We start from the raw sequence: 26506 nt of genomic DNA on the forward strand, positions 1-26506 counted from the left end.
CCTATTCTGCTTTACTTTTCCTCATAATACTATTTATCATCAATAGTAAGTAGATAATTAACATTAGGCATGGGCTAATTCAGGCCCATCTGGAAGGACAATGGAGTCTGACTTCTCACAGCACTGTTTTTGTAGAAAATGTATAATTAAGATAAATGTACAATGGCATGTATGTCTCATCTGCTGTTTGAGATTGCACCTGAATTAGAGGAGCTGTGAGTTAGTGTATAGGCTTTGGGCCTCATAACTAGAATCATATAAAAGACTGATAGGAAACTGAGGCAACAACTCTTGTGTGTCAAGGAGACTTACATGCACCACGCCTCTTATCCATAGCAACATGACATGTTCCATGTGGGTTAGGGGGCCAAAAACAAAAGCTTATTATTTAGGTAGTTAGTGGGACCCTCAATGAGACAAAGATGCTATACTTCCTGTTATCTCCTATCCCATATTTTTCTGTAAATAAACTGTAGTATTTGATTAAAATTATGAGTCTGACTGCCATTTCAAACCCATACCTATTTAGTGCACTGAGTAATATTATACATGGATTTGTCTATTATCAGTTTCTCCCACAAGAATGTAAATGCTATGAGAACATTGAATTCTTGTCCACTGTTCTATCACCAGAGCCTAAAGCAGTACCTGATTTAAAATACAATATATATGCATATTAATATTCATATGTGGAATGAATTAAATAATCAAGGGAAAAGGAACAAAGAAGATGCAAAAAAATAAATGAATACCAGAGAAAGAGGAGGAAATCGAGGGTGGAGACAAGATGGCTGACTGAAGCCAGCTTTCCACAGAGTCTCCTGTCCAGAAGGAGAGTTAAAGGACAGAAATTTAGCAAGTAACCTGGTGGATTAGAGCTGCACCAAGAGAGAAGGTTGAAGAACGCACATCAACCCCGCTGAGGTGAGCTGCGACCCCAAGGATACAAACAAAAGGTACAAAATCCATCACCAAGCGGACAGGAGTCCTCTCCTCCATGAGAATGGCTGGGAGTGTCCCACAAATAAGCAGAGTTCAAAGGTCCTACCACTACACGCTGCGGGAGAAAGCCTCTAAAAACTGGACCTACCTCCCCTACTAGGGTGCCATGGCGTTCTCCTGCCAGGCATAAAACTGTATAGAACTGTATATATTCTCTACCTGAAATTCTGAGCTCCTAGCACTCCCTCCAGTCTCACTCTGAGGTCTCAAGGCCTGTCCCCCAGGAGTCCAGATTTTTGGGTGATTTCTCGAGAGCTGTGGATAGGGCCTAGACTGCAGCTGGTCAGTGCTGATTCTGCGGCACCAGAGTGAGGAGTGGACGGTCAGCTGAGAGGGAACCACACAGGAGTGGCAGTGCCCCAAGGCGCAGAGCAACACCCATTTTTGGCAACAATAGGGCTCACTCCCAGATATTCTGAAGCCACACCCCCTGTCTCCCTGGGCAACCAGAGGAGGCCAGGCATCTTCTCAGGTGGCAACCATCACGGAACAGATCTGGGATGGAAACACAGGCCCTGTGAGTAAAGGGTTTGCCTGAGGCAGTACCAGCCTGGGTGGACCAAGGGGACTAGAAATCTCATACACAGAACCAGGAAAATCCCAGGGCGGGGCTGACCCAGAGGACCACTTTAACTGAGCCTAAGATGCACCCAGCCCTCAGGGGATCGACAGCCTATACACAAAGGAAAGCAAGACGCTAGAACTGACAGCTAACAGAATACAAACCTGCAGGAACAAAGACAGGGCCTGAGGCGCAGGCTCTGGAAACTAAAAACAGCTTCTCTTCTGCAGGGAATTGAGCAGGGACAGAAACAAATTCCCCCAAAGTTGTTCTGTTCTGTTCTGTCAGTAGCATCAATCAGGGGCGGGGCTGGAACTGAGCAAACATCCCCCAGCCTCCATCAAGTGCCCGAGGTTGTCAGGCCTCCTCTCCCCCTGCTGGATAGAGGCAGAGTGTAGTGGCCTGCCTGAGTAGAAATAGATTTCCTTGTGATTCAGGCAGGTGCAAACCCCTGAGTATCTGTCCACAGAGGCAACTGGGTCACAGCCCTGTAGGGTTATCAGTGACTGGGTGTGACAGAGGTGCAAGGTGGGGAAGGAGGCATCAACCTTCCCAGACTAATCTATTTGCTCGGTGGGTCCTCCTGACTCCACGGAGCACCAGAGCAAGGCATATCTGAGTTATCACCAGACCCCTGCGATCCAGTTGCCAGAGACATTTTAAACTCTCCCACCTGAGACTGGTGTTGACTGAGACAACTGATTTGGACCTTCTCAATTGAGCCAATCACCCGAGGACTATTCAGGTGGTGCCCTGGGTGTGTGGTTGTAGGAAGGTTTGATTTTCCTTTTTCAATTGTTTCCTGCGGGAGGCGGGGTGACTTAATTGCTGGTATTTCTCCACAGCTGAGACTTCAACCCAGAGTAATTGTTTCACTAGGGTCAAACAGAGACCAGCTGAAAACATGACAGAACCATTTAGCCCCACCACACCAAACAGGTCCCCAGTTTCTCAAAGCCATAGCACTGTATGGGTCCTTGACAAAGCTCCAGGGAGAAAAATCAAACGGTGTAAAATAATCATGGGGTGGCATCAGTGGAAAAACTCTGGTAACATAAATAAACAGAATAGATAACACCCCCCACCAAGGAAAGATATGGCAGATGTAACTGAAGATCCCATTCATAAACAGCTGGCCGAGATGTCAGAAATTGAATTCAGAATTTGGATTGCAAACAAGATTAATAGAATGGAGGAAAACTTGGAATTAGAAATTTGAGGTGCAATTCAAAAGTCGTAATTAGAAATTTGAGGAGAAATTCAAAAGCTGTCTCAAGAATTTAACGTATTTAAAGACAAAATCACCAAAGATTTTGACGCACTGAAGCGAGAATTTGCAGCCCTCAAAGATATGAAAAATACAGTAGAAGCCCTCAGTAACAGAGTGGAGCAAGCAGAAGAAAGGATTTCTGACACTGAAGACAAAGCCTTTGAATGCTCCCAAACTCTCAAAGAGGAAGAGAAGTGGAGAACAAAAACGGATCATTCTCTCAGAAAGCTCTAGAATAATTCGAAGAAGGCTAATATCAGCCTCATTGGAATCCCTGAAAGTGATGAAGTGGCCTTGCAAGGCACAGAGGCCCTTCTCCATGAAATTATGAAAGAGAATTTTCCAGACATGCCAAGAGATTCTGAAATTCAGATGGCAGACAGTTTCAGAACCCAAGCACGACTCAATCCAAGTAAGACATCCCCCAGGCATATCATAATTAACTTCACTAAAGTTAATGTGAAGGAGAAAATTCTGAAAGCAGCCAGACATAAGAAATCCATTACCTACAAAAGGAAGAATATTAGAATGACTGCAGATCTCTCTGCTGAAACTTTTTGAGCCAGAAGAGGGTGGTCATCAACTTTTAACCTCCTAAAACAAAGTAATTTTCAACCCCGGATCCTGTATCCAGCTAAACTGAGTTTCATTTATGATGGAGAAATTAAATACTTTAATGACATTCATATGTTGAAAAAATTTGCCATAACCAAACCACCTCTTCAGGATATTCTCAGACCTATCCCTATAATGACCATCCCAATCCTCTACCACAAAAGTAAACTCACTCAGAAACTTTTGATCAAACTCCAACTTCCACAGTGGTGAAAGGATTAAAAATGTCCACTGGACTTTCAAAAAACTCAATACCCCAAATTTTACCAGACTTATCAATATTCTCCATTAATGTGAACAGCTTAAACTGTCCTCTAACGAGGCACAGGTTAGCTGACTGGATACAAAAACTCAGGCCAGATATTTGCAGCATACAAGAGTCACATCTTACCTTAAAAGATAAATACAGACTCAGGGTGAAAGGATGGTCGTCCATATTTCAGGCAAAAGGTAATCAGAAAAAAGCAGGTGTTGCAATTCTATTTGCAGACACAATAGGCTTTAAACCAACAAAAGTAAGGAAGGATAAGAATGGTCACTTCATATTTGTTAAGGGTAATACTCAATATGATGAGATTTCAATTATTAATATTTCTGCACCCAACCAGAATGCACCCAAATTTATAAGAGAAACTCTAACAGACATGAGCAACTTGATTTCCTCCAGCTCCATAACAGTCAGAGATTTCAACACTCTTTCGGCAGTGTTGGATAGATCCTCCAATAAGAAGCTGAGCAAAGAAATTTTAGATTTAAACCTAACCATCCAACATCTGGATTCAGCAGACATCTACAGAACATTTCATCCAAACAAAACTGAATACATATACTTATCAGCCCATGGAACATACTCCAAAATCGATCACATCTTAGGTCACAGGTCTAACCTCAGTAAATTTAAAGGAATAAAAATTATTCCTTGCATCTTCTCGGACCACCATGGAATAAAAGATGAACTCAGAAACAAAAGGAATCTGCATACTCATACAAAAACATGGAAGTTAAATAACCTTATGCTGAATGATAGCTGGGTCAGAGATGAGATTAAGAACGAAACTGCCAAATTTTTGGAACAAAACGACAATGAAGACACGAATTATCAGAACCTCTGGGATACTACAAAGGCAGTCCTAAGAAGGAAATTTATGGCACTGCAAGCCTTCCTCAAGAGAACGGAAAGAGAGGAAGTTAACAACTTAATGGGACATCTCAAGCAACTGGAAAAGATAGAACATTCCAACCCAATACCCAGTAGAACAAAAGAAATAACCAAAATTAGAGCAGAATTAAATGAAATTGAAAACAAAAGAATAATACAACAGATCAGTAAATCAAAAAGTTGGTTTTTTGCAAAGATCAATAAAATAGATAAACCTTTGGCTAACCTAACCAGGAAAAAAGGAGTAAAATCTCTAATCGCATCAATTAGAAACGACAAAAATGAAATAACAACAGACTCCTCAGAAATTCAAAAAAATCTTAATGATTTTTTACAAGAAACTTTATTCTCAGAAATACGAAAATCTGAAGGAAATTGACCAATACTTGGAAGCATGTCACCTTCCAAGACTTAGCCAGAATCAAGTAGAAATGTTGAACAGGCCCATATCAAGTTCTGAAATAGCATCAACCTTACAAAATCTCCCTAAAAAGAAAAGCCCGGGGCCAGATGGCTTCATGTCAGAATTCTACCAAACCTTTAAAGAGGAATTAGTACCTGTATTACTCAACCTGTTCCAAAATTTACAAAAAGAAGGAAGACTACCTAACACGTTCTATGAAGCAAACATCACCCTGATCCCCAAACCAGGAAAGACCCAACAAGAAAAGAAAACTATAGACCAATATCACTAATGAATATAGATGTAAAAATATTCAACAAGATCCTAACAAACAGAATCCAGCAACACAGCAAACAAATTATACGTCAGGACCAAGTCGGTTTTATCCCAGGGTCTCAAGGCTAGTTCAATATACGTAAATCTATAAATATAATTCAGCACATAAACAAATTAAAAAACAAAGACCATATGATTCTCTCAATTGATGCAGAAAAAGCTTTTGATAATATCCAGCATCCCTTCATGATCAGAACACTTAAGAAAATTGGTATAGAAGGGACATTTCTTAAACTGATAGAGGCCATCAACAGCAAACCCATGTCAATATCATATTGAATGGAGTTAAATTGAAACCATTTCCCCTCATATCAGGAACCAGACAAGGCTGCCCATTGTCTCCACGGCTTTTTCACATTGTAATGGAATTTTTAGCCATCGCAATTAGGTAAGAAAAGGCAATCAAGGGTATCCATATAGGGTCAGAAGAGATCAAACTTTTGCTCTTCGCAGATGATATGATCGTGTATCTGGAAAACACCAAGGATTCTACTACAAAACTCTTAGAAGTGATCAAGGAATGCAGCAGTGTCTCAGGTTACAAAATCAACATTGATAAATTGGTAGCCTTTATATATACCAACAATGGTCAAGCTGAAAAAATAGTTAAGGACTCTATTCCATTCACAGTAATGCCAAAGAAAATAAAATATTTGGAAGTTTATTTAACAAAGGACATGAAAGATCTCTATAAAGAGAACTATGAAACTCTAAGAAAAGAAATAGCTGAAAATGTTAACAATGGAAAAACATACCATGCTCATGGCTGGGAAGAATCAACATTGTTAAAATGTCCATACTACCCAAAGCAACATACGATTTTCATGCAATCCCTATTAAAGCCCCCTTGTCATATTTAAAAATCTTGAAAAAATAATACTGTGTTTTATATGGAAATCAGAAAAAACCTTGAATAGCCAAGACATTACTCAGAAATAAAAACAAAGCAGGAGGAATTACGCTACCAGACCTCAGACTATACTATAAATTGATAGTGATCAAAACAGCATGGTACTGGCACAAAAACAGAGAAGTAAATGTCTGGAACAGAATAGAGAACAAAGAGATGAATCCAGCTACTTACTGTTATTTGATCTTTGACAAGCCAATTAAAAACATTCAGTGGGGAAAAGATTCCCTATTTAACAAATGGTGCTGGGTGAACTGGCTGGCAACCTGTAGAAGACTGAATGTAGACCACACCTTTCACCATTAACTAAGATAGACTCTCACTGGATTAAAGATTTAAACTTAAGACACGAAACTATAAAAATACTAGAAGAGAGTGCAGGGAAAACCCTTGAAGAAATCGGTCTGGGCGAGTATTTTATGAGGAGGACCTCCCGGGCAATTGAAGCAGCTTCAAAAATACACTACTGGGACCTGATCAAACTAAAAAGCTTCTGCATAGCCAAGAACACAGTAAGTAAAACAAGAAAACAGCCCTCAGAATGGGAGAAGATATTTGCAGGGTATGTCTCCAACAAAGGTTTAATAACCAGAATCCACAGAGAACTCAAACATATAGGGAAGAAAAGAACAAGTGATCTCATCGCAGGCTGGGCAAGGGCCTTGAAGAGAAACTTCTCTGAAGACAGGAGCATGGCCTACAGACACATGAAAAAATGCTCATCATCTTTAATCACCAGAGAAATGCAAATCAAAACTACTTTGAGATATCATCTAACTCCAGTCAGATTAGCCCATATGACAAAATCCCAAGACCAGAGAAGTTGGCATAGATGTGGAGAAAAGGGAACACTTCTACACTGCTGGTGGGAATACAAATTAATACATTCGTTTTGGAAAGATGTTTGGACAACACTTAGAGATCTAAAAATAGATCTGCCATTCCATCCAATAATTCCTCTACTAGGTATATACCCAGAAGACCAAAAAGCACATCATAACAAAGATATTTGTACCAGAATGTTTACTGTAGCCCAATTCATAATTGCTAAGTTGATGGAAAAAGCCCAAGTGCCCATCCATCCACGAATGGATAAATAAATTGTGGTATATGTACACCATAGAATATTATGCAGCCTTAAAGAAAGATGGAGACTTTACCTCTTTCATGTTTACATGGATGGAGCTGGAACATATTCTTCTTAGTAAAGTATCTCAAGAATGGAAGAAAAAGTATCCAATGTACTCAGCCCTACTATGAAACTAATTTATGGCTTTCACATGAAAGCTATAACTTAGTTATAACCTAAGAATAGGGGGAAAGGGGAAAGGGAGGTTAGGGAGGGGGTAGGATGGGTGGAGGGAGGGTGATTGGTGGGATTATACCTGCGGTGCATCTTACAAGGGTACATGTGAAACTTAGTAAATGTAGAATATAAATGTCTTAACACAATAACTAAGAAAATGCCAGGAAGACTATGTTAACTAGTGCGATGAAAATGTTTCAAAAGGTCTATAAAACCAGTGTGTGGTGCCCCATGATTGCATTAATGTACACAGCTATGATTTAATAAAAAAAAAAAGAAAAGAAAGAAAGAGGAGGAAATCCACAATTCTGGAAAGAAGCTGGGAATAATCAACCATATCAAATGATGCAAAGAGACTGAATATAATAATAAATACAAGAAAGCCATAATATTTGGTAATTGGGAAGTCATTAGTAATCTCAGAGAAAGTATGTTTTGGTATAGTAGTGAGAGAAGCAGCTAAACTGTTAAAAATAGAAATGACTAGTGAGTAGTATGGAAGTAACTGTATTTTTAAAGAATAAACTGAGCATCTTTGAAAATCAGTTACAGAAGATAAATACTGTACTAAGAAGGAAAGTTAAAATGTTTTTAAATGTAGCAATCTTTAAGTCACTTACCAATTTCTTGTGATGACAGAGGATTTAGATTTTCTGCAGAATGTTCACTAAACTGGAAAATAATTTCCATTATATATTACTTGTGACATCAGTGGAACAGTATATACAACTTTTATATTTGAATCTAAAGCCTAGTTCTTCTAATATACAGAATTAGACATGTAGCAATTTTCTATACTATACTATTTTCTACACTATTGTACTTAAGAAGAGATCTATCTTCAAAACCTGTCATTTCTTTATATTAAAGTAAGGCCTATTGATTAGATTCTGGTAATAGATAAAGTATAAATAGAATCCTACTTTAGAATCTTAACATGACCTAAAATTCTAATTAACTTGTGCTTTCTGCCTATAAAAGTAATAGGAATTTTGACTGGGTATCTGTGGTTAGTAATAAGAAGTTTGGTTGAGTTTCTTAGTGGTTAGAGTGCCAGCCCTATGAACCAGCAGGGTGGTGAGTTTGAACCTGGCCCGGACCTGCTTAGCAAAAAAGAAGAACAAAAACAAGGAAGTTAGCTGATGGCTTCATGTCAGTTCAGATCAAGTTTTGCTACAAGAGTCTATTTATTAGCAAGATAGGCTTTACAAAAATGGGATCATGACAGCATAGTTCTTTGTACTCTTTTATTCCTCTCAATATTGCATTGTAAGCATTATTCCATCTTGTTATTCTTTTCAAACATGACTCTTTTCATGGCAGTTTAATATTCCTCCTCCGCATAGCCATAAAATACGGTTTCAACCATGCTTTTATTTATGACATTTAGGTTGTCCCAACTTTTTTTTCTAATGTCAAAATAACAAATAAATACTTTTATACACAGATTTACAAGTCTTTGACAATAAGGAAAGTTGTTTCCACTGATTTTATAAGTCATTTGAACCTCCTTTTCAGTGAATTATCTATTCATCAAATGGACTTTATCCATTCCTCTGTTGAGTTCTTTTTCATACTATATACATAAATATGTACATTCTTTATATATAAATATGTTAATCAATTCTCGGTAATGTTATTGCAAATACTTTATGTCACATTATCATTTTGCTTTTACAATTTTTTACTATACAGAAGTTTAGATTTTATATGCAATTAACCCACCTTGTTTTTCTTTTGGTTCTTCTACTGTTTTCATGTTTAGAGAATCCTTCCTTATAAGCGCTGGTAAATATTCACTTATATTTCCTCTGAAATATTTTATGGCTAACTTTTTTCACATAATACTGTAACTTCAAATAGTTTATAGCTAACTTTTTTCACATTATTAATCTAGAACTTCTATTGGTGTACATTGTAAGATGAGTGCCTAATTTACCCCTACTAATTAGTAGTCCCATCTTTATCGCATTCTAAATTCTTTCTGTGTTTAAATTTCAACAGGTTTTACCATAAAATTCTAGCCATGAGATAGTTTACAAGTTCAAGTTACACTTTAAGGTTTCATTTAACAGTCATTTTTCTTCACCCTCCAGCACATATATTGGATTACAATAATATCATTCTCCTTAGACAAAGATTCTCAGCTATAGAGGACCATTCAGACAAAATTTTTCCTAATGGACTTTTAGAAGGAACTTTTCTATGTTGCCACAGAACCCACGAGTAACACAGACAATACAGAGCATTCTCAACACAAAATGCTAGGACCTATCAAACAAATGGCAATCCAAAGAGGACAAAAATGCTACCCGAAATGGCACCTCAGACCTTATGCTCCAAATACCTATAGGGCTGGAAGGTAAACCTTCCCAAATAGTGACCTAGCCTTTTCCAGGGAACTGCAAATGAGCTCCAAATTTAAGCCAAGTTCACTAGTTTCACTGGACCTGTGACTTCCACCATAGACTGTACCTCCAAACAAATTCAAACAAAAAGCCCTGCCACAGAGCAGGAAGTTCTGAAAACATCCCTCATGGGTGAAGTGGGGGCCTTGGGTTGCACACTGGGGAACTCACCCAATAAAAAAGGCCTGGTGTCCAGACCTTTTCTTTCCAAATCCATTTCCTTCTCAACTAAGTTCAGGTCGCAAGGAATTGCATTTACTTCTAAGAGACAGGGAGACAGACATGGAAGGTCCTCAGAGCTAAAATATGTCCCAGCACATGCTGGGACCATCCCATACTCTTTCACCCTCAAAAGAAGCCTCTTCTTCCTGTGAAGACCCACCATTCAGTCCCAGGCTGTTCCCTGCTTCTTCAGCAGGGTGCCATTCCATTGGAAAGCCAATGAGCCCACCAGGGAACGCCAAAATCTGTTACCAAAAGTTCTCAGAGACCACATCAAAAAAAAAAAAAAAAAAAAAGTGGTTTTTGAGAAGTCGGAAAGGGAAATTTATTACTTCACCTGCAAAGGAGGAAAACTTACAGATTGTCTAAAAATACAGTTTTCTTCTCATTCTAAATTCTTCAATTTCAAGACTTTCTAGCCTATATCATTGATCAGTATATCAATCTTTAAAAATACTATCCCACCATTTTGATTATTCTAAGTTTATAGGATGTTTTAATATGCAGAGAATGAAGCTCCTCTCACCAATCTATTTCATAATATTTATAATGATTTATAACGGCATCCTTTCATTTCTAATGTAGGGAGTTTATCAATTTTGTCAATCTTTATAGGCAGAAAAGCAAAAACAACTTTGATTTTGTTAATTTTCTCTATTGTTTTACCATTTCATTGATTTCTCTTGTCCTTATTTCTTCATTATATTTGTTTGCTTTGTTCTTCTTTCCCTAGATTCTCAAAGTGAAACCTTTGATTTTAGACCTTTCTTCTCTATTAATTTGTTTAACTTATTAATATATTATTTAAAGCTGTCATTTTTCTCTGGCTTTGGCAGCATCACACAATTTTTGATAAGCTAAATTTTTATAATTCAGTTCAAAAATCTTTCTTAATTTCACTCATGATTTTTTCTTTGATCCACGCATAGCCTACATATTTAAAATTTTCCTAAATATCTCATTGTTACTGAGTTCTAATTTAATTCCACCGTGGTCAGAGATAATTCTCTGATTGAAAGCTGTAAGCTGGCACCGGCCACATACACCCAGGCTGGCAGGTTTGAACCTGGCCTGGGCCAGCTAAACAGCAATGACAACTGCAACAAAAAAATAGCCAGGCCATTGTGGTGGGCGCCTGTAGTCCCAGCTACTTGGGAGGCTGAGGCAAGAGACTTGTTTAAGCCCAGGAGTTTGAGGTAGCTGTAAGTTGTGACACCACAACACTCTATCGAGGGCAACATAGTGAGACTCTGTCTGCAAAAAAAAAAAAAAAAGGTGCAAGCTGTGGTGCTCAGAGATGAGACTGTAGTAGAGATATTCAGGTCTGCTTTATTGAAAGGGAAGACAACCCACCTGGGCAGTGTGAAGGTGGCATCTGTGCCTGGGGTGGGGGCAGCTAGAAACCCCTTTTATATGGGGCTGTAAGGGATGGGCAAATTCCACAGCTTGCTGAGAAAGTTAGGATCCTTTGGCTTGAACTTTGGGGTGGGGTGGGGCTAACCAGATCCTTTGTCTTAGGAGAAGAGGAGGAGGAGGGGAAAGAATTCACGTGTAGCTGCATTAGGTCCCCCAACACTGATGTCAATTCTTTTAAATTCATTAAGACTCATTTTATGGCCCAGAATATGGTATTTTGCTGAATGATCAGCACTTGAAAACAATATATATGCTACAGTTGTTGGATGTGGTATTCTATAGTTTAATTAGGTCAAAGGGATTAATGATGTTATTAAAATCTTACAGAGGATCCTTATCGATCATATTGTCTAACTCTATCAATTGTTTAGAGAGAGGTATTAAAAACTTCCAATTATATTTGAAATTTTATCTATTACTCCTTTTAATTCTGCCAATTTCTGTTCCATGTATATTGAATTTGTTATTAGGCTTGTACATAATTGTTGTTGTTACATCTTCCTTACAAACTAACCTTTATAACTTTACGAAATATTCCTCTTATTGCTAGTAATAATCTTTGATATTACTAAAACCAAAAATGATACTAATATATGATCTATAACCTTCTTATGCTTATGGTTTTCAAGATATATCACTTTCCATCTATTTATTTTCAACCTTTGTCTTTAAATTTAAACTACATTTCTTACAGACAGCTTATGATTGTGTCTGCATTTTTATTCATTCTTACAATCTCAGCCTTTTAATTGTTAGCCCATTCATATTAACGTAATTATTTTAAAAGTTCGTTAGTTAGTCTAACAGTTTACTATTTTTTAATGTTGTGGTTTTTTACTCTATTCCTTCTTTTTTGCCTTCTTTTTGCTTAGATATTTTTAGAATTCTATTTTACTTTAAATCTTATTTTTGAACATTTTCTTGATTATTCTTGACTACTTTTCCATAGGAAAGTTACTAATTACTTTGCCAATCTCCTTCCTAACCCCACCACCGGTCAAAACAAAAACAAATCAAATTTCAAGATAGTCTTGCCAGGATCTAATTATATTTGAATTGGATTACAATTATAAATTATTTGGGGAAGAAATTTATCTTTATAATATTTCACTCCTACATAAGTACTGCATATATCTATGTATTCATAGATTTTTCCAGAAGTTTTATTATAATTTTTCTTACCTAAAATGTACATGTTTCCTGTTAAGGTTATACACCTGTATTTTGCATTTGTGTTATTATTGTAAATGAGAATTAAGTAACTGTAGTCTATTTTTTCACACCCAGCATACTCTTTCTAGGAATTACTTGTTTTTAAAATAAGCATTTAGATAAAAATTGAGACAAAAGTTGAAGACATGAAATACTATAAAACATATAGTACTGTATCATCCATCAATAAGTTTATAATTTTGACAATTTAGTATCGTGGGGAATATAGGAATAAAATATTGTGATCTACATAAAATGGGCTAAAAGTGACTAAATGAACAATAACAACATTATTACACTGATACTTATATAGCCTTATTAAGTGGTTGGCACTTTTCTAAATACTGCATGTGCGTAAACTAATATCCGTAAACCCTGTAACTATTATAATTTTCATTATACTTACCCAAATCCCATATCTAGTACACACCCAAGTAGTCTGCCTTCAGAGTCTAGTTTTAACCACTACACTATATTATCTCTAATTTTCCAATAAAGCATATCTTAATTTTTGGTAATTGCTAAATTAAAAAATGAGTACTTTAAGGCTAGGCTTGATGGCTCACACCTGTAATCCTAACACGGAAAATCGGGGTGGGAGGATTGCTTGAACTCAGGAGTTTGAGACCAGGTTCCCCAAGAGCAAGACTCCCCTAGCTAAAAATAGGTAAGCGAGGCTACCTGGGTTTTGTGGCAGGTGCCTGTTGTGCCAGCTACTCAGGAGGTTGAGGCAAGAGGATTGCTTGTGCCCTGGAGTTTGAGACTACTGAGAGATGGGCTGATGTCATGGCACTCTAGCCTGGGCAACAGAGTAAGACTCTGTCTCAAAAAAAAAAAAAAAAAAAAGAAGAAGAAGAAGCACTTTATCATAATTTACATCACTGAACAGTAGAAATTAATTTTAGAAAATCTTCTAAAATTATTATCAGAGCATTAAGTTTAACCAGTGATAATGTTGCTATGTACACACATGTAATTGGAAAGACCAGCTTATAATGTGCAGCATTTTCACATTGAGAACATACAAAGTTTATTTAGAAGTTAGAAATATTAACTATAAAGCTAAATTCATTTTTTTTGAAACAGAGTCTCACTCTGTTGCCTGGGTACAGTACTGTGGCATCATAGCTCACAGTAACTTCAAACTCGTGGGCTTTAGCAATCCTCCTGCCTCAGCCTCCCAAGTAGTTAAATTCATTTTTAAAGTATGATCTATTACAATTTCAATCATCCTTAAGAGTCTTGTTAATGAATGGATGTTTTTGGGGCATATGAAGCTGAGAACAAGAAGATACTCAAAGTTCCAATGCACAGTTTTTAGAAATGAAACTTCAGCTTCTCATATTACCTGATCTGATGAGATTTCTGTTTCAAATATAGAAGAATCAAATAAATTCAATCCAGGTGATCTAGAAGTATAACTCATAAGAAAAGAAAATCCAGGAGATTCCTTTTGTGTTTGAACTTCAGGTACTGCATTTCTATTTCTGTTACTGAGAAATTAAAAAAATCATCAAAATGTTAAAAATCCATTATTACACACTGCAGACTGATAAGGACCACATAAACAACAGCACAGAGGTAAGGATTAGCATAGTAAGGAAAGATAGGAAGTAGTTATTAAAGTGACAATAATAAGTGATGGTTTGGGGTAAAGAATAATGTTAAATAAACTAGAACAATCATTTTGGAATAATAATTATGAATACCTACTGAAAATATACCTATTCTAGATGCTTCCAAAGGCGTAACTTACTTATTCCTCACAATAACTCTGTAAAATAGTTTTTTATCACTTTCATTTCACAATAGAGTATTTTGAAGCACTAAAAAGATCAAATGATTTGCCCAAAAGGATAATAAATGCAGCAACTCTGATTCAAAGTCTAATCTCTTAACCCTGACACTAAAATGTCTTCAAGATCTTAAAATCCAATCACAAGATTATTTAATCTTGATAAGAAGGCAGCCATTATGGAGAATTGTATATGGGAGTTAAACTATGAAATGATCTAGGGAAAAGAATTAGAAAATACAGCATATAATATAGTAGTTAAAACCATGGATACTAGAACCAGAACTGCCTGAGTTTAAATCTCAACATTAACATTGACTAGTTGTAACACCTGTGATTCTGTTTCCCCATCTAAAAAATCAGGATAATAATGTAGCTACACCTCATAAGGTGGTCATGAATATTAAATGATATTTATAAAATGTCTAGAACAGTGCGTTGCACAGAGTGCTACATAAGTATCTGTTCAATATAACAGAAGTCTAACAATACTACTGTAAATATCTCTACGACCACGAATGGATTGCTTAATTTTTCAAATCGTAGTTTTCTCATACATGAAAGAGGTTTTAGTTAGCATATGATTTTACTTTCTTAGTTCCCGGATTTGATGATGAGCTCCACTTTGAACAAATTATGCTTAAGTCAAAAGCATGGCATTCACAGATAAAACTCTTGCTACCAACTTAAAATACAGATGTAGAATATAGGTGAGAGATCTCTGATGAAGTGAAATCTGTTTGACATCTGTTTAGAGGAATCTCAGGATCCAGTGTTAAGGAAGAGAATAAACTAAACAAAAGGTTTAATGTGGCACTATTTTCTTGGCTGCAAGTTATAAATCTGTTGTTTCCAAAGTTAAAAAACCTTGTTAGAGATATTTATGACTAAAGAGTTTACCTATCAGAATGGCAATTCTTGCTCCAGATACTACAATACATGAAAAAATGACTGCTGAAACTTTACTTAATGGTAAGTGCACAATGTATTACATGTTAATGATAAGTGCACCATCTATTACATGTGACAGTAGCTTAATATTTAAAATTTTTACATTCATATTTTATCCTTTGGAAAATCTTAAATCTATATATTTTTGCATTGGAAAAGTACTTGGGTTCTATGCCATCTCCAGCTAAATTTTGCAGAAAAAATGGGGGAAATAGTCTATGAAACAAGCATAGTAGAATGTTAGTAATTGTTCAAACAGGATGATGGGGTACATGAAGGTTCATTATACTAGTTTTCTCTCTATGTATGTCTGAAATACTACATTATAAAAACATTTTAAAATTATAAGGACTAAGCATTTACTATTCTTCTTACTTATTCATACAACTAAATGTATAGATAATTTAATTATAATTATTAATTAAAATCCTACCTTTCAAATAAGGGAGTTTTGGGGAGCTGTAATTTCTTCAAAGATTCTGGTGTTTTCACAGTTTCAAGAGTTCTTAAAAATGAAGGAATTTCAGGAGTTGGTGGAAAATTATCAGTCCTTTCTTCTACTTCATCACTATTATTTTCTGTTGGCTTCCCAATATGTTCTGTATACACAGCCTGCAAAATCAAAACAACAGAACACTATAAAATGAATGCTACTTCATTAATAAAATGACATATACATAAAGGCATGAGGTGGAAAACACGGTATTAATCTATGGTGTTATCATTTCATGAACAAAATAAGTATAAGGATAACTGGTAAAAATGATACTAAAATACATATAACAAAAATAGAAAAATAATTTTTGGAATGATTTTTCTTTTCTTTCCTACTCCATCTTCCTCACCCAACCTGAAAAATTAATGAAAACCAGAGTATACTAGAATTCATTGAAAAAATGGTTAAGAATAATTTTGCTTTTTAAATTTCCACCTTATGATCTGGGCGAAGAATTGCATTAATATATGCTACCTCCTTGAAAGCATAGACCAGAGATATGATTGCTCACACATGCTTGTTACATCGTATCTTCTTTTTTTTTTTTTAATTGTTGGGGATTCATTGAGGGTACAATAAGCCAGGTTACACTGATTGCAATTGTTAGGTAAAGTCCCTCTTGCAATCATGTCTTACCCCCATAAAGTGTGACACACACCAAGGCCCCAACCCCCTCCCTCCGTCCCTCTTTCTGCTTTTCCTCCCCCCCCATAACCTTGTCATTAATTGTCCTCATATCAAAATTGAGTACATAGGATTCATGCTTCTCCATTCTTCTGATGCTTTACTAAGAATAATGTCTTCCAATTCCATCCAGGTTAATACGAAGGATGTAAAGTCTCCATTTTTTTTAATAGCCGAATAGTATTCCATGGTATACATATACCACAGCTTGTTAATCCATTCCTGGGATGGTGGGCATTTAGGCTGTTTCCACATTTTGGCGATTGTAAATTGAGCTGCAATAAACAGTCTAGTACAAGTGTCCTTATGATAAAAGGATTTTTTTCCTTCTGGGTAGATGCCCAGTAATGGGATTGCAGGATCAAATGGGAGGTCTAGCTTGAGTGTTTTGAGGTTTCTCCATACTTCCTTCCAGAAAGGTTGTACTAGTTTGCAGTCACACCAGCAGTGTAAAAGTGTTCCCTTCTCTCCACATCCATGCCAGCATCTGCACTTTTGAGATTTTGAGATGTGGGCCATTCTCACTGGGGTTAGATGATATCTCAGGGTTGTTTTGATTTGCATTTCTCTAATATATAGAGATGATGAACATTTTTTCACGTGTCTGTTAGCCATTCGTCTGTCATCTTTAGAGAAGGTTCTATTCATGTCCATTGCCCATTGATATATGGGATTGTTGGCTTTTTTCATGTGGATTAATTGGAGTTCTCTATAGATCCTAGTTATCAAGCTTTTGTCTGATTGAAAATATGCAAATATCCTTTCCCATTGTGTAGGTTGTCTCTTGGCTTTGGTTATTGTCTCATTAGCTGTACAGAAGCTTTTCAGTTTAATGAAGTCCCATTTGTTTATTTTTATCGTGTTGCAATTGCAATGGCAGTCTTCTTCATGAAGTCTTTCCCCAGGCCAATATCTTCCAGTGTTTTTCCTATGCTTTCTTGGAGGATTTTTATTGTTTCATGCCATAAATTTAAGTCCTTTATCCATCTTGAGTCAATTTTTGTGAGTGGGGAAAGGTGTGGGTCCAGTTTCAGTCTTTTACATGTAGACATCCAGTTCTCCCAACACCATTTATTGAATAGGGAGTCTTTCCCCCAAGGTATGTTCTTGTTTGGTTTATCAAAGATTAGGTGGTTGTAAGATGTTAGTTTCATTTCTTGGTTTTCAATTCGATTCCAAGTGTCTATGTCTCTGTTTTTGTGCCAGTACCATGCTGTCTTGAGCACTATGGCTTTGTAGTACAGACTAAAATCTGGTATGCTGATGCCCCCAGCTTTATTTTTATTACTAAGAGCTGCCTTAGCTATACGGGGTTTTTTCCGGTTCCATACAAAATGCAGAATCATTTTCTCCAAATCTTTAAAGTACGATGTTGGTATTTTGATAGGAATGGCATTGAATAGGTAGATTGCTTTGGGAAGTATAGACATTTTAACAATGCTGATTCTTCCCATCCATGAGCATGGTATGTTCTTCCATTTGTTAATATCCTCTGCTATTTCCTTTCTGAGGATTTCATAGTTTTCTTTATAGAGGTCCTTCACCTCCTTCGTTAGGTATATTCCTAGGTATTTCATTTTCTTTGAGACTATGGTGAAGGGAGTTGTGTCCTTAATTAGCTTCTCATCTTGACTGCTATTGGTGTATACAAAGGCTACTGACTTGTGGACATTGATTTTATATCCTGAAACATTACTGTATTTTTTGATGACTTCTAGGAGTCTTGTGGTTGCGTCTTTGGGGTTCTCTAAGTATAAGATCATGTCGTCAGCAAAGAGGGAGAGTTTGACCTCCTCTGCTCCTATTTGGATTCCCTTTACTTCCTTGTCTTGCCTAATTGCATTGGCTTTCCAGCACTATGTTGAACAGTAAAGGTGACAGAGGACAACCTTGTCTGGTTCCAGTTCTAAGAGGGAAAGCTTTCAGTTTTACTCCACTCAGTAAAATATTAGCTGTGGGTTTGTCATAGATAGCTTCAGTTTTAGAAATGTGCCACCTATGCCTATACTCTTCAGTGTTCTAATTAGAAAAGGATGCTGGATTTTATCAAATGCTTTTTCCGCATCTATTGAGAGGATCATGTGATCTTTATTTTTGCCTCTGTTAATATGGTGGATAACGTTTATGGACTTGCGTATGTTAAACCAGCCTTGCATCCCTGGGATGAAGCCTACTTGATCGTGATGAATGACTTTTTTGATGATAAGCTATAATCTATTGGCTAGGATTCTGTTGAGAATTTTTGCATCTATATTCATGAGTGAGATTGGTCTGAAATTCTCCGTTTTGTTTGGGTCTTTTCCTGGTTTTGGTATCAGGGTGATGTTTGCTTCATAGAATGTTGGGGAAGATTCCTTCTTCCTCAATTTTTTGGAATAATTTCTGCAGTACAGGAATAAGCTCTTCCTTGAAGGTTTGATAGAATTCTGGTGTGAAGCCATCTGGACCAGGGCATTTTTTGGTTGGAAGATTTTTTATTGTTTCTTTGATCTCAGTGCTTGAAATTCGTCTTTTCAGGAGCTCTATTTCTTCCTGGCTAAGTCTAGGCAGAGGGTGTGATTCCAAATATTTATCCATTTCGTCACATTGTCAAATTTCTGGGCATAGAGTTTCTGGTAGTATTTAGAGATGATCTCTTGTATCTCTGTGGGATCAGTTGTTATTTCCCCTTTATCATTTCTGATTGAGGTTACTAGAGATTTTACTTTTCTATTCCTCGTTAGTCTGGCCAATGGTTTATGTATTTTATTTATTTTTTCAAAAAACCAACTCCTTGTTTCATTAATTTTCTGAATGATTCTTTTGTTTTCAATTTCACTGATCTCTGATTTGATTTTGGATATTTCTTTTCTTCTACTGAGTTTAGGCTTAGATTGTTCTTCTTTTTCCAATTCCATAAGATGGCTTGTGAGATTGTTGATGTGCTCTCTGCTTTTCGAATGTAGGCATCTAAAGCAACGAATTTTCCTCTCAAAACTGCTTTTGCAGTATCCCACAGGTTTTGGTAGCTTGGTCTTCATTGTTGTTATGCTCAAGGAAGTTAATGATTTCCTGTTTTATTTCTTCCTGCACCCATCTGTTATTCAACAGAAGATTGTTTAATTTCCATGCCTTTGTGTGGGGTCGAGCGTTTTTGTTAGAGTTGAGTTCCACCTTTAGTGCCTTATGGTCTGAGAAGACAGTAGGTAAAATTTCAATTCTTTTGATTCTGTTGATATTTGTTTTGTGTCCCAGGATATGATCAATTTTGGAGAATGTCCCATGGGGTGATGAGAAGAATGTATATTCTTTATCTTTGGGATGGAGTGTTCTATATGCGTCTATCAAGCACAGTTGTTCTAGGGTCTCATTTAAATCTCTTGTTTAATTTCTGTTTAGAGGATCTGTCCAGCTCTGTAAGAGGAGTGTTAAAGTCCCCTGTTATTATGGTATTATCAGATATCATATTGCTCAGACTGAGTAAGGTCTGTTTCAAGAATCTGGGAGCATTTAAATTGGGTGCATAAGTATTTAGAATTGAAACGTCTTCTTGTTGTATTTTTCCCTTGAACAATATAAAGTGACCATCTTTGTCTTTTTTGACTTTAGTTGCTTTAAATCCACATGAATCTGAAAATAAGATTGCAACTCCTCTTTTCTTCTGAATTCCATTTGCCTGAAAAATTGTCTTCCAACCCTTGACTCGGAGCTTTGTCTTTTGAAGCCAGGTGTGTTTCTTGCAGACAGCAAATGGATGGCTTGTGTTTTTTAATCCAGTCAGCCAATCTGTGTCTCTTCAGTGGGGAATTCAAGCCATTAACATTTATTTAGATAATTGGTAAGTGTGGTAGTATTCTATTCGTCTTATTTGGTGAGAGTCCATTGCTTAGTTTTATCTTTTGCATCAGTGTGGAGGTTAGGTTCTGTCCTTTAATTTCTGAGTTCTTACTTTGCTGCTGATCCATTGTGGTGGTCAGTGTGCAGAACAGGTTGAAGTATTTCCTATAGAGCCGGTCTTCTTGTGGCGAATTTCCTCAATGTTTGTATATCCGTAAATGATTTGATGTCTCTGTCAATTTTTAAGCTTAGCTTAGCAGGGTACAGAATTCTGGGCTGAAAATTGTTCTGTTTAAGTAGATTAAAGGTAGATGACCATCGTCTTCTTGCTTGGAAAGTTTCATTAGAGAAGTCTGCGGTCACTCTGATGGATTTACCCCTATAGGTCAACTGGCACTTATTCCTGGCAGCTTGCAGAATCTTTTCTTTTGTCTTGACTTTTGGACAGGTTCATCACAATGTGTGTTGGAGAAGCTCGGTTAGAGTTGAGGCGACCTGGAGTCCGATATCCCTCTGAAAGCAGTGTGTCAGAATCTTTGGTGATATTTGGGAAATTTTCTTTTATAATATTCTCTAGTATGGCTTCCATTCCTCTAGGGCATTCTTCTTCCCCTTCTGGGATTCCTGTAACTCGTATGTTGGAACGCTTCATAAAGTCCCATAATTCTGACAGTGAACGTTCTGCTTTCTCTCTCTTCTTTTCTGCCTCTTTTACTATCTGAGTTATCTCAAGAACTTTGTCTTCTACCTCTGAAATTCTTTCTTCTGCATGGTCTAACCTGTTGCTGATACTTTCCATTGCATCTTTAAGTTCCCTAATTGACTGTTTCAGTTCCTTCAGCTCTGCTATATCCTTTTTATATTCTTCATATCGTTCATCTCTTATTTGATTCTGTTTTGTTTCAGTTCCTTCAGCTCTGCTATATCCTTTTTATATTCTTCATATCGTTCATCTCTTATTTGATTCTGTTTTTGGATTTCCTTTTGGTTATTTTCCACTTTATTAGCAGTTTCCTTCATTGTTTCCATCATTTCCTTCATTGTTTTCAACATGTGTATTCTACATTCCCTTTCTGTCATTCGTAACATTTCTTTCAGGTGGAATCCTCTGCATTAGCTACCTCATGGTCCCTTGGCGGGGTTGTTCTGGACTGGTTCTTCATGTTGCCTGGAGTTTTCTGCTGATTCTTCCTCATGAGTGATTTCTTTTATCTGTTTCCTTGCCCTAATTTTCCTTTTACTTCCTCTTGCTCTTTAAGTTCTCGTGCAGTTGCGGGTGGGTTTAAACCGATTGAACACACGCGTCCACTTGCCGTTTTTCCAGTGTTTTAGTCCTCCTCTTGGGGTCCAGAAGTCTCTCGCTGACTCCCTGTATCCTCACAAGGGTGATGATAGGTAGATCCCACCAGGCAGAGATGCCTGGAGTCCTATCTCCCCAGACTCACAGTGCCCAGATCCAAGGAAGCTTTTACTCGGCTGCCATCTTGCCAATGTCCTTCAAGAGTATATAGCCTTTTAGTTTGTGAAACTTTATCTTGAGAGACTGCTCCTCCTGGAGCTAGCCAATTCCAGTAAAAAAGGAGACAGTAAAAGAGTCTCTTTTCGTATTCATCCCAACCAATTCCACATCATATCTTCTTAAAGAAACAACTGGGTATGACTGTCAAAAAATTAAAATGTGCTTGTTACCTGTACTTCTTTACAGCAGAATGCTACTATATTATTTCTATTGCTTTAACCTTTAGAAGCTAGGGTAAACTTGATAAACATTGTTTTCATCCACCAACATTAAAGCTTTCCACTATTAGAAAACACCCCCAGGATATGAATGGTCTTGAACTGCCATGGAAAATCATTCCATCTTACCAAAAAAATTGTTTTCTTCAATTATGTTTAGTTTTGCTCTCAATACATAGTCAACTTAGGGACAACTTATGGTACATTTTCACATAAAGTTTTTGTAGCTTAATTTTTAACATGAAAAATGAAATCGGTAACTCCCTAGAAATCTGACCATCAAGTTATCATCTCACATAAATAACCTTCATTATATTAAATCTGAAATTAAAATGGATATAGAATATTTTAAAGTAGAATGTTTTACTTAGAAATTAAAAAATCAAACATTTGACTTACTTGTGAAGTACATTTTGATTCTCTTACTTGCCTTACTGTCCCTTTATCTCCATACTCAGCATCTGTTTCATTACATGAGAACAATTATTTTCTTCTTCCAATTTTATTGTAAAATAAAACATATTAATCTAGCCATTTGAAATTACCAATCTCCTAAATGTTTTTAACCTACAAAAATGGCTACAAGACAATAAAACATAATACCAACAGTTTAACAAAATTATAAAGAGAACAACCAGGTAATCAGAACATCATGAGCTCTCAAAAGGTTCCATATTCTCCACGTCATCCTGCTCAGAGGCAATCACTATCTGGACTTTTGTGATAATCATTTCCTTAATTTGCTATATATAGTTTTATCACCTAATAGAGTTTAGTTTTCCTTAATGTCATATAATGAAATAATACATGTGTGTTCTTATGGCTTGCTTTTTTGTTTTGTATATGATTGTGAGGTTCATCCATATCACTGCACAGAGACACTGTACAAACATAATACATCTATTTATTTTACCGCAAATGGGCATTTGGGGTGTTTCCGCTATCAGGCTATTACAACCAATGATGTTATGAACATTCTGTTACATATATCTTTGTATACATGTACTTGTTCTCTAGGTATACAAGGTCTGATAATTAAGTTTGCGATTTCGTCCTCAGAAAAAGTGCTACCTACCTCATTGCTTATTATTACTATGAAGCTCTTGGGAAGCTATGCACAGATGCCAGCACCTAGTCCAACTCATAAGCAATTTTGGAACTCTTTTTCTGGAATGGCCATCAAAGCTGTTGTCTTATGGCACACAAAACCACACAATAATGATGAACACCACACAGCAAGACACTGATGTACTAAGGTTATGAAACCTTACTGAGTTAATACAGTGCCGCCAATGCAGACATATTGTGACAAGTTCACAAACTTAATTGTCAGACCTCTTAGGACAACAGCTCTGATGATCATTACAGAAAAAGAGTTCCAAAATTGTTTTGAAGAGTGGACTATGCACTTGCACAGGAAAGTACTTTTAAGGTGACCGTAGTGATATTTAGCAATGAAGAATATAGCAGTTTTTCTAGGATGAGTTCAAGAACTCAATTGTGTTACCTTGTATGCCTAGGAGTGGAATTATGAGGGATAAGGTATGCATATCTCCCATTTTACCAGATGCTAAATTTTTCCAAAGTGGTTCTGACAATTTTTGTTGTACTAGTCATCTTAAACTACCCCCAGGAATTCATTCAGTCTCACCAAACAAAATTATTAGTTCCAATTACAATTTAGGTTTGTTCTCAATGTAGAAACATTTATTAATGACTATTCCCACTAATAGTTTATGAGAGTTCCTACTGTCCTACATTCTCATCAATACTGAGTAGTGTCACACTTTTTGAATTTTGCGAATCTGTTAGATGTATAATGATACTTCGCTGTGATTTTATTTTGCAGTTCCCTCATTTTCTAAGCATCTTTTCATTTGTTCATCTGCTACAAAAGTTTCTCCTTTTTGAAGTACCTATTCACAGATTTTGTACAGACTTTCAATTGGATTATCTTTTTCTTAATTTGTAGAAGTTCTCTACACATTTTGGAAACTAATCTTTGGACAGTTTTATTCTTTGGCTTATTCATTTGCCTTCTACTATTTTTATAGTATCTTTTGATGGACTGAAGTTCTTCATTTTAATTTAGCCAATTTTATCAATCTTTCTTTTATGATTGGAATTATTTTATTTTTTGAGACAGAGTCTCAAGCTGTCCCTCTGGGTAAAGTGCTGTGGCATCATAGCTCATAGCAACTTCCAACTCTTAGGCTCAAGCAATCCTCTTGCCTCAGTTTCTATTTTTAGTAGAGATGGGGATCTCACGTTTGCTCAGACTGGTCTTGAACTCCTAAGCTCAAGCAATCACTCTCCTCAGCCTCCCAGAGTGCTCGGATTACAGGCATGAGCCACCGCACCCAGTCTAATGATTAGGTTTTTAAATTCTTATTTGAAAACTCCTTTCTTATCTTAAAGTTATGACTATATTTTTCTATTTGATCTTACAAAATCTTTATACTTTTTGTCTCTTCTATTTAAGTCATAAACATTATTTTCACCACATACTAATTTCTTCAAAAGATGGGTTTAGAGATTGTAGAAGAGTCTTCTTTTCCTTCCAAAATAATTATATGCTTTCTTGGGTATGAAGCCTCAGTATATATACTGAACATCAGGAAAGACTATGCCAAATATATACATTTCCCACATCTCTACATCAAGAGTGCATTATTCCTACAGAATAGCTATTCCTTCTTGTCTAACATTCTGTCAGCTTGGCATATGTAAGTAAAAAGATTATAAACAGGTGGAACAGATCACTTTTACAGGTAAAATACAATTTTTTTTCTCCCAGAATAAAGCAGAGGAAATAATCATCTGCGTGAAAGAAGCATATTGCATTGCCTGAATCCCATGCTAAGAGTGAGAGAAATAGTATATTATTTGGCCATGCTAAATATACATCTATTTACAGAATTTTCATGTCATCAGAATAAGCTATTTTTAAATTTCAAAATAAAAGTCAATAATCAGACAAGAGGTAGCAAAGCTTTTATATACCCTATAAATTGGACTTCTCCAATTACAAGAGGTGCTCAATTGTGACTTATATTCATCTTTTGTTATCAGTATATATTATTATAATTTTAATACAGTTTTTTTCCTTTCTCAAAACATGTATACTTTTTTTGGCACCACCTGTATATTTAGAGAGAGAAAAAAGAGAAGAAGTTGGTATTTTTAAGGGTGTGTCAAAGTTCCGACAGCTAGGTGATTCACAGATAATAAACTCATACACATATCCTGTGACCCTTCTGTGGTTTTATTTTTTAAAAAGGCCAAAATAGTAAAATATTAATGTAAAAGAGTATAGTAGAATTGCTTATAATAGTAAAAAGAACTAGAAACAACAGAACATTGAATACGACACTATGGCTGAATAAATTATGCACATCCACACAATGGAACATCACAGTTGTTACTAATGACATGGTGAAAAAACTTTAATGGTATGTCAAGTGGGAAAAAAGAACACAAAATTATATATATATATGTGTGTGTGTGTATATATGTATATGTATAAATGGTTAAATTCTGGGTGAAGAAAGACCTAAACATAAGTATGCAAAGAAACAAAAGTTTAAAATGGCATATACCAGTGTGTATGGTGTCATTTATGTCTGAGCGGTGGTATTTTTGTATCCTTTTTTTTTTTCTGTAGAGACAGAGTCTCACTCTATGGCCCTCGGTAGAGTGCCGTGGCCTCACACAGCTCACAGCAACCTCCAACTCCAGGGCTCAAGCGATTCTCTTGCCTCAGCCTCCCGAGAAGCTGGGACTACAGGCGCCCGCCATAATGCCCGGCTATTTTTTGGTTGCAGTTTGGCTGGGGCCGGGCTTGAACCCGCCACCCTCGGTACATGGGGCCGGCGCCTTACCGACTGAGCCACAGGCGCCGCCCTGTATCCTTTATATTTTTCTTCATTTTCTAAATATTCTACAATAAACTGTATTTATTTTACATTTAAGGAAAAAATATCTTAAAGACAAATATAAAATGTGTTTTTAAGATAGTTAATTTCAGTTAACCAGAAATAGAAACAACTCAAATGATTTATTTGAACAGTATGAACGCCTAATATAATTCAGGGGTATAATATATTACCCCTACTTCTTAGGAAAAATATGAACATTAAGCAAATACCTGTATCTCCTTTTTCAAACCACTGATTGCAATTTAATTGTTTCTGGGGGGTCAACAAC

The 26506-nt window shown here is 36.4% G+C and overlaps 1 protein-coding gene across 1 annotated transcript in view; it reads right to left on the bottom strand.

Annotated features, from left to right (window-relative positions):
• C9H14orf39 (chromosome 9 C14orf39 homolog) overlaps positions 1-26506 on the bottom strand; it is a 63400-nt gene that overhangs the window by 4325 nt on the left and 32569 nt on the right. The window contains exons 12-16 of the mRNA XM_053602669.1: positions 26448-26506; positions 22700-22761; positions 16001-16179; positions 14170-14314; positions 8184-8235 (exon numbers count right to left, since the gene is read on the bottom strand). Coding sequence (XP_053458644.1) covers positions 8184-8235; positions 14170-14314; positions 16001-16179; positions 22700-22761; positions 26448-26506 — 497 coding nt within the window. The remainder of the gene's footprint in view (positions 1-8183; positions 8236-14169; positions 14315-16000; positions 16180-22699; positions 22762-26447) is intronic.

Source organism: Nycticebus coucang, chromosome 9 (assembly GCF_027406575.1).
Source record: "Nycticebus coucang isolate mNycCou1 chromosome 9, mNycCou1.pri, whole genome shotgun sequence".
Classification (NCBI taxonomy): Eukaryota; Metazoa; Chordata; class Mammalia; order Primates; family Lorisidae; genus Nycticebus; species Nycticebus coucang.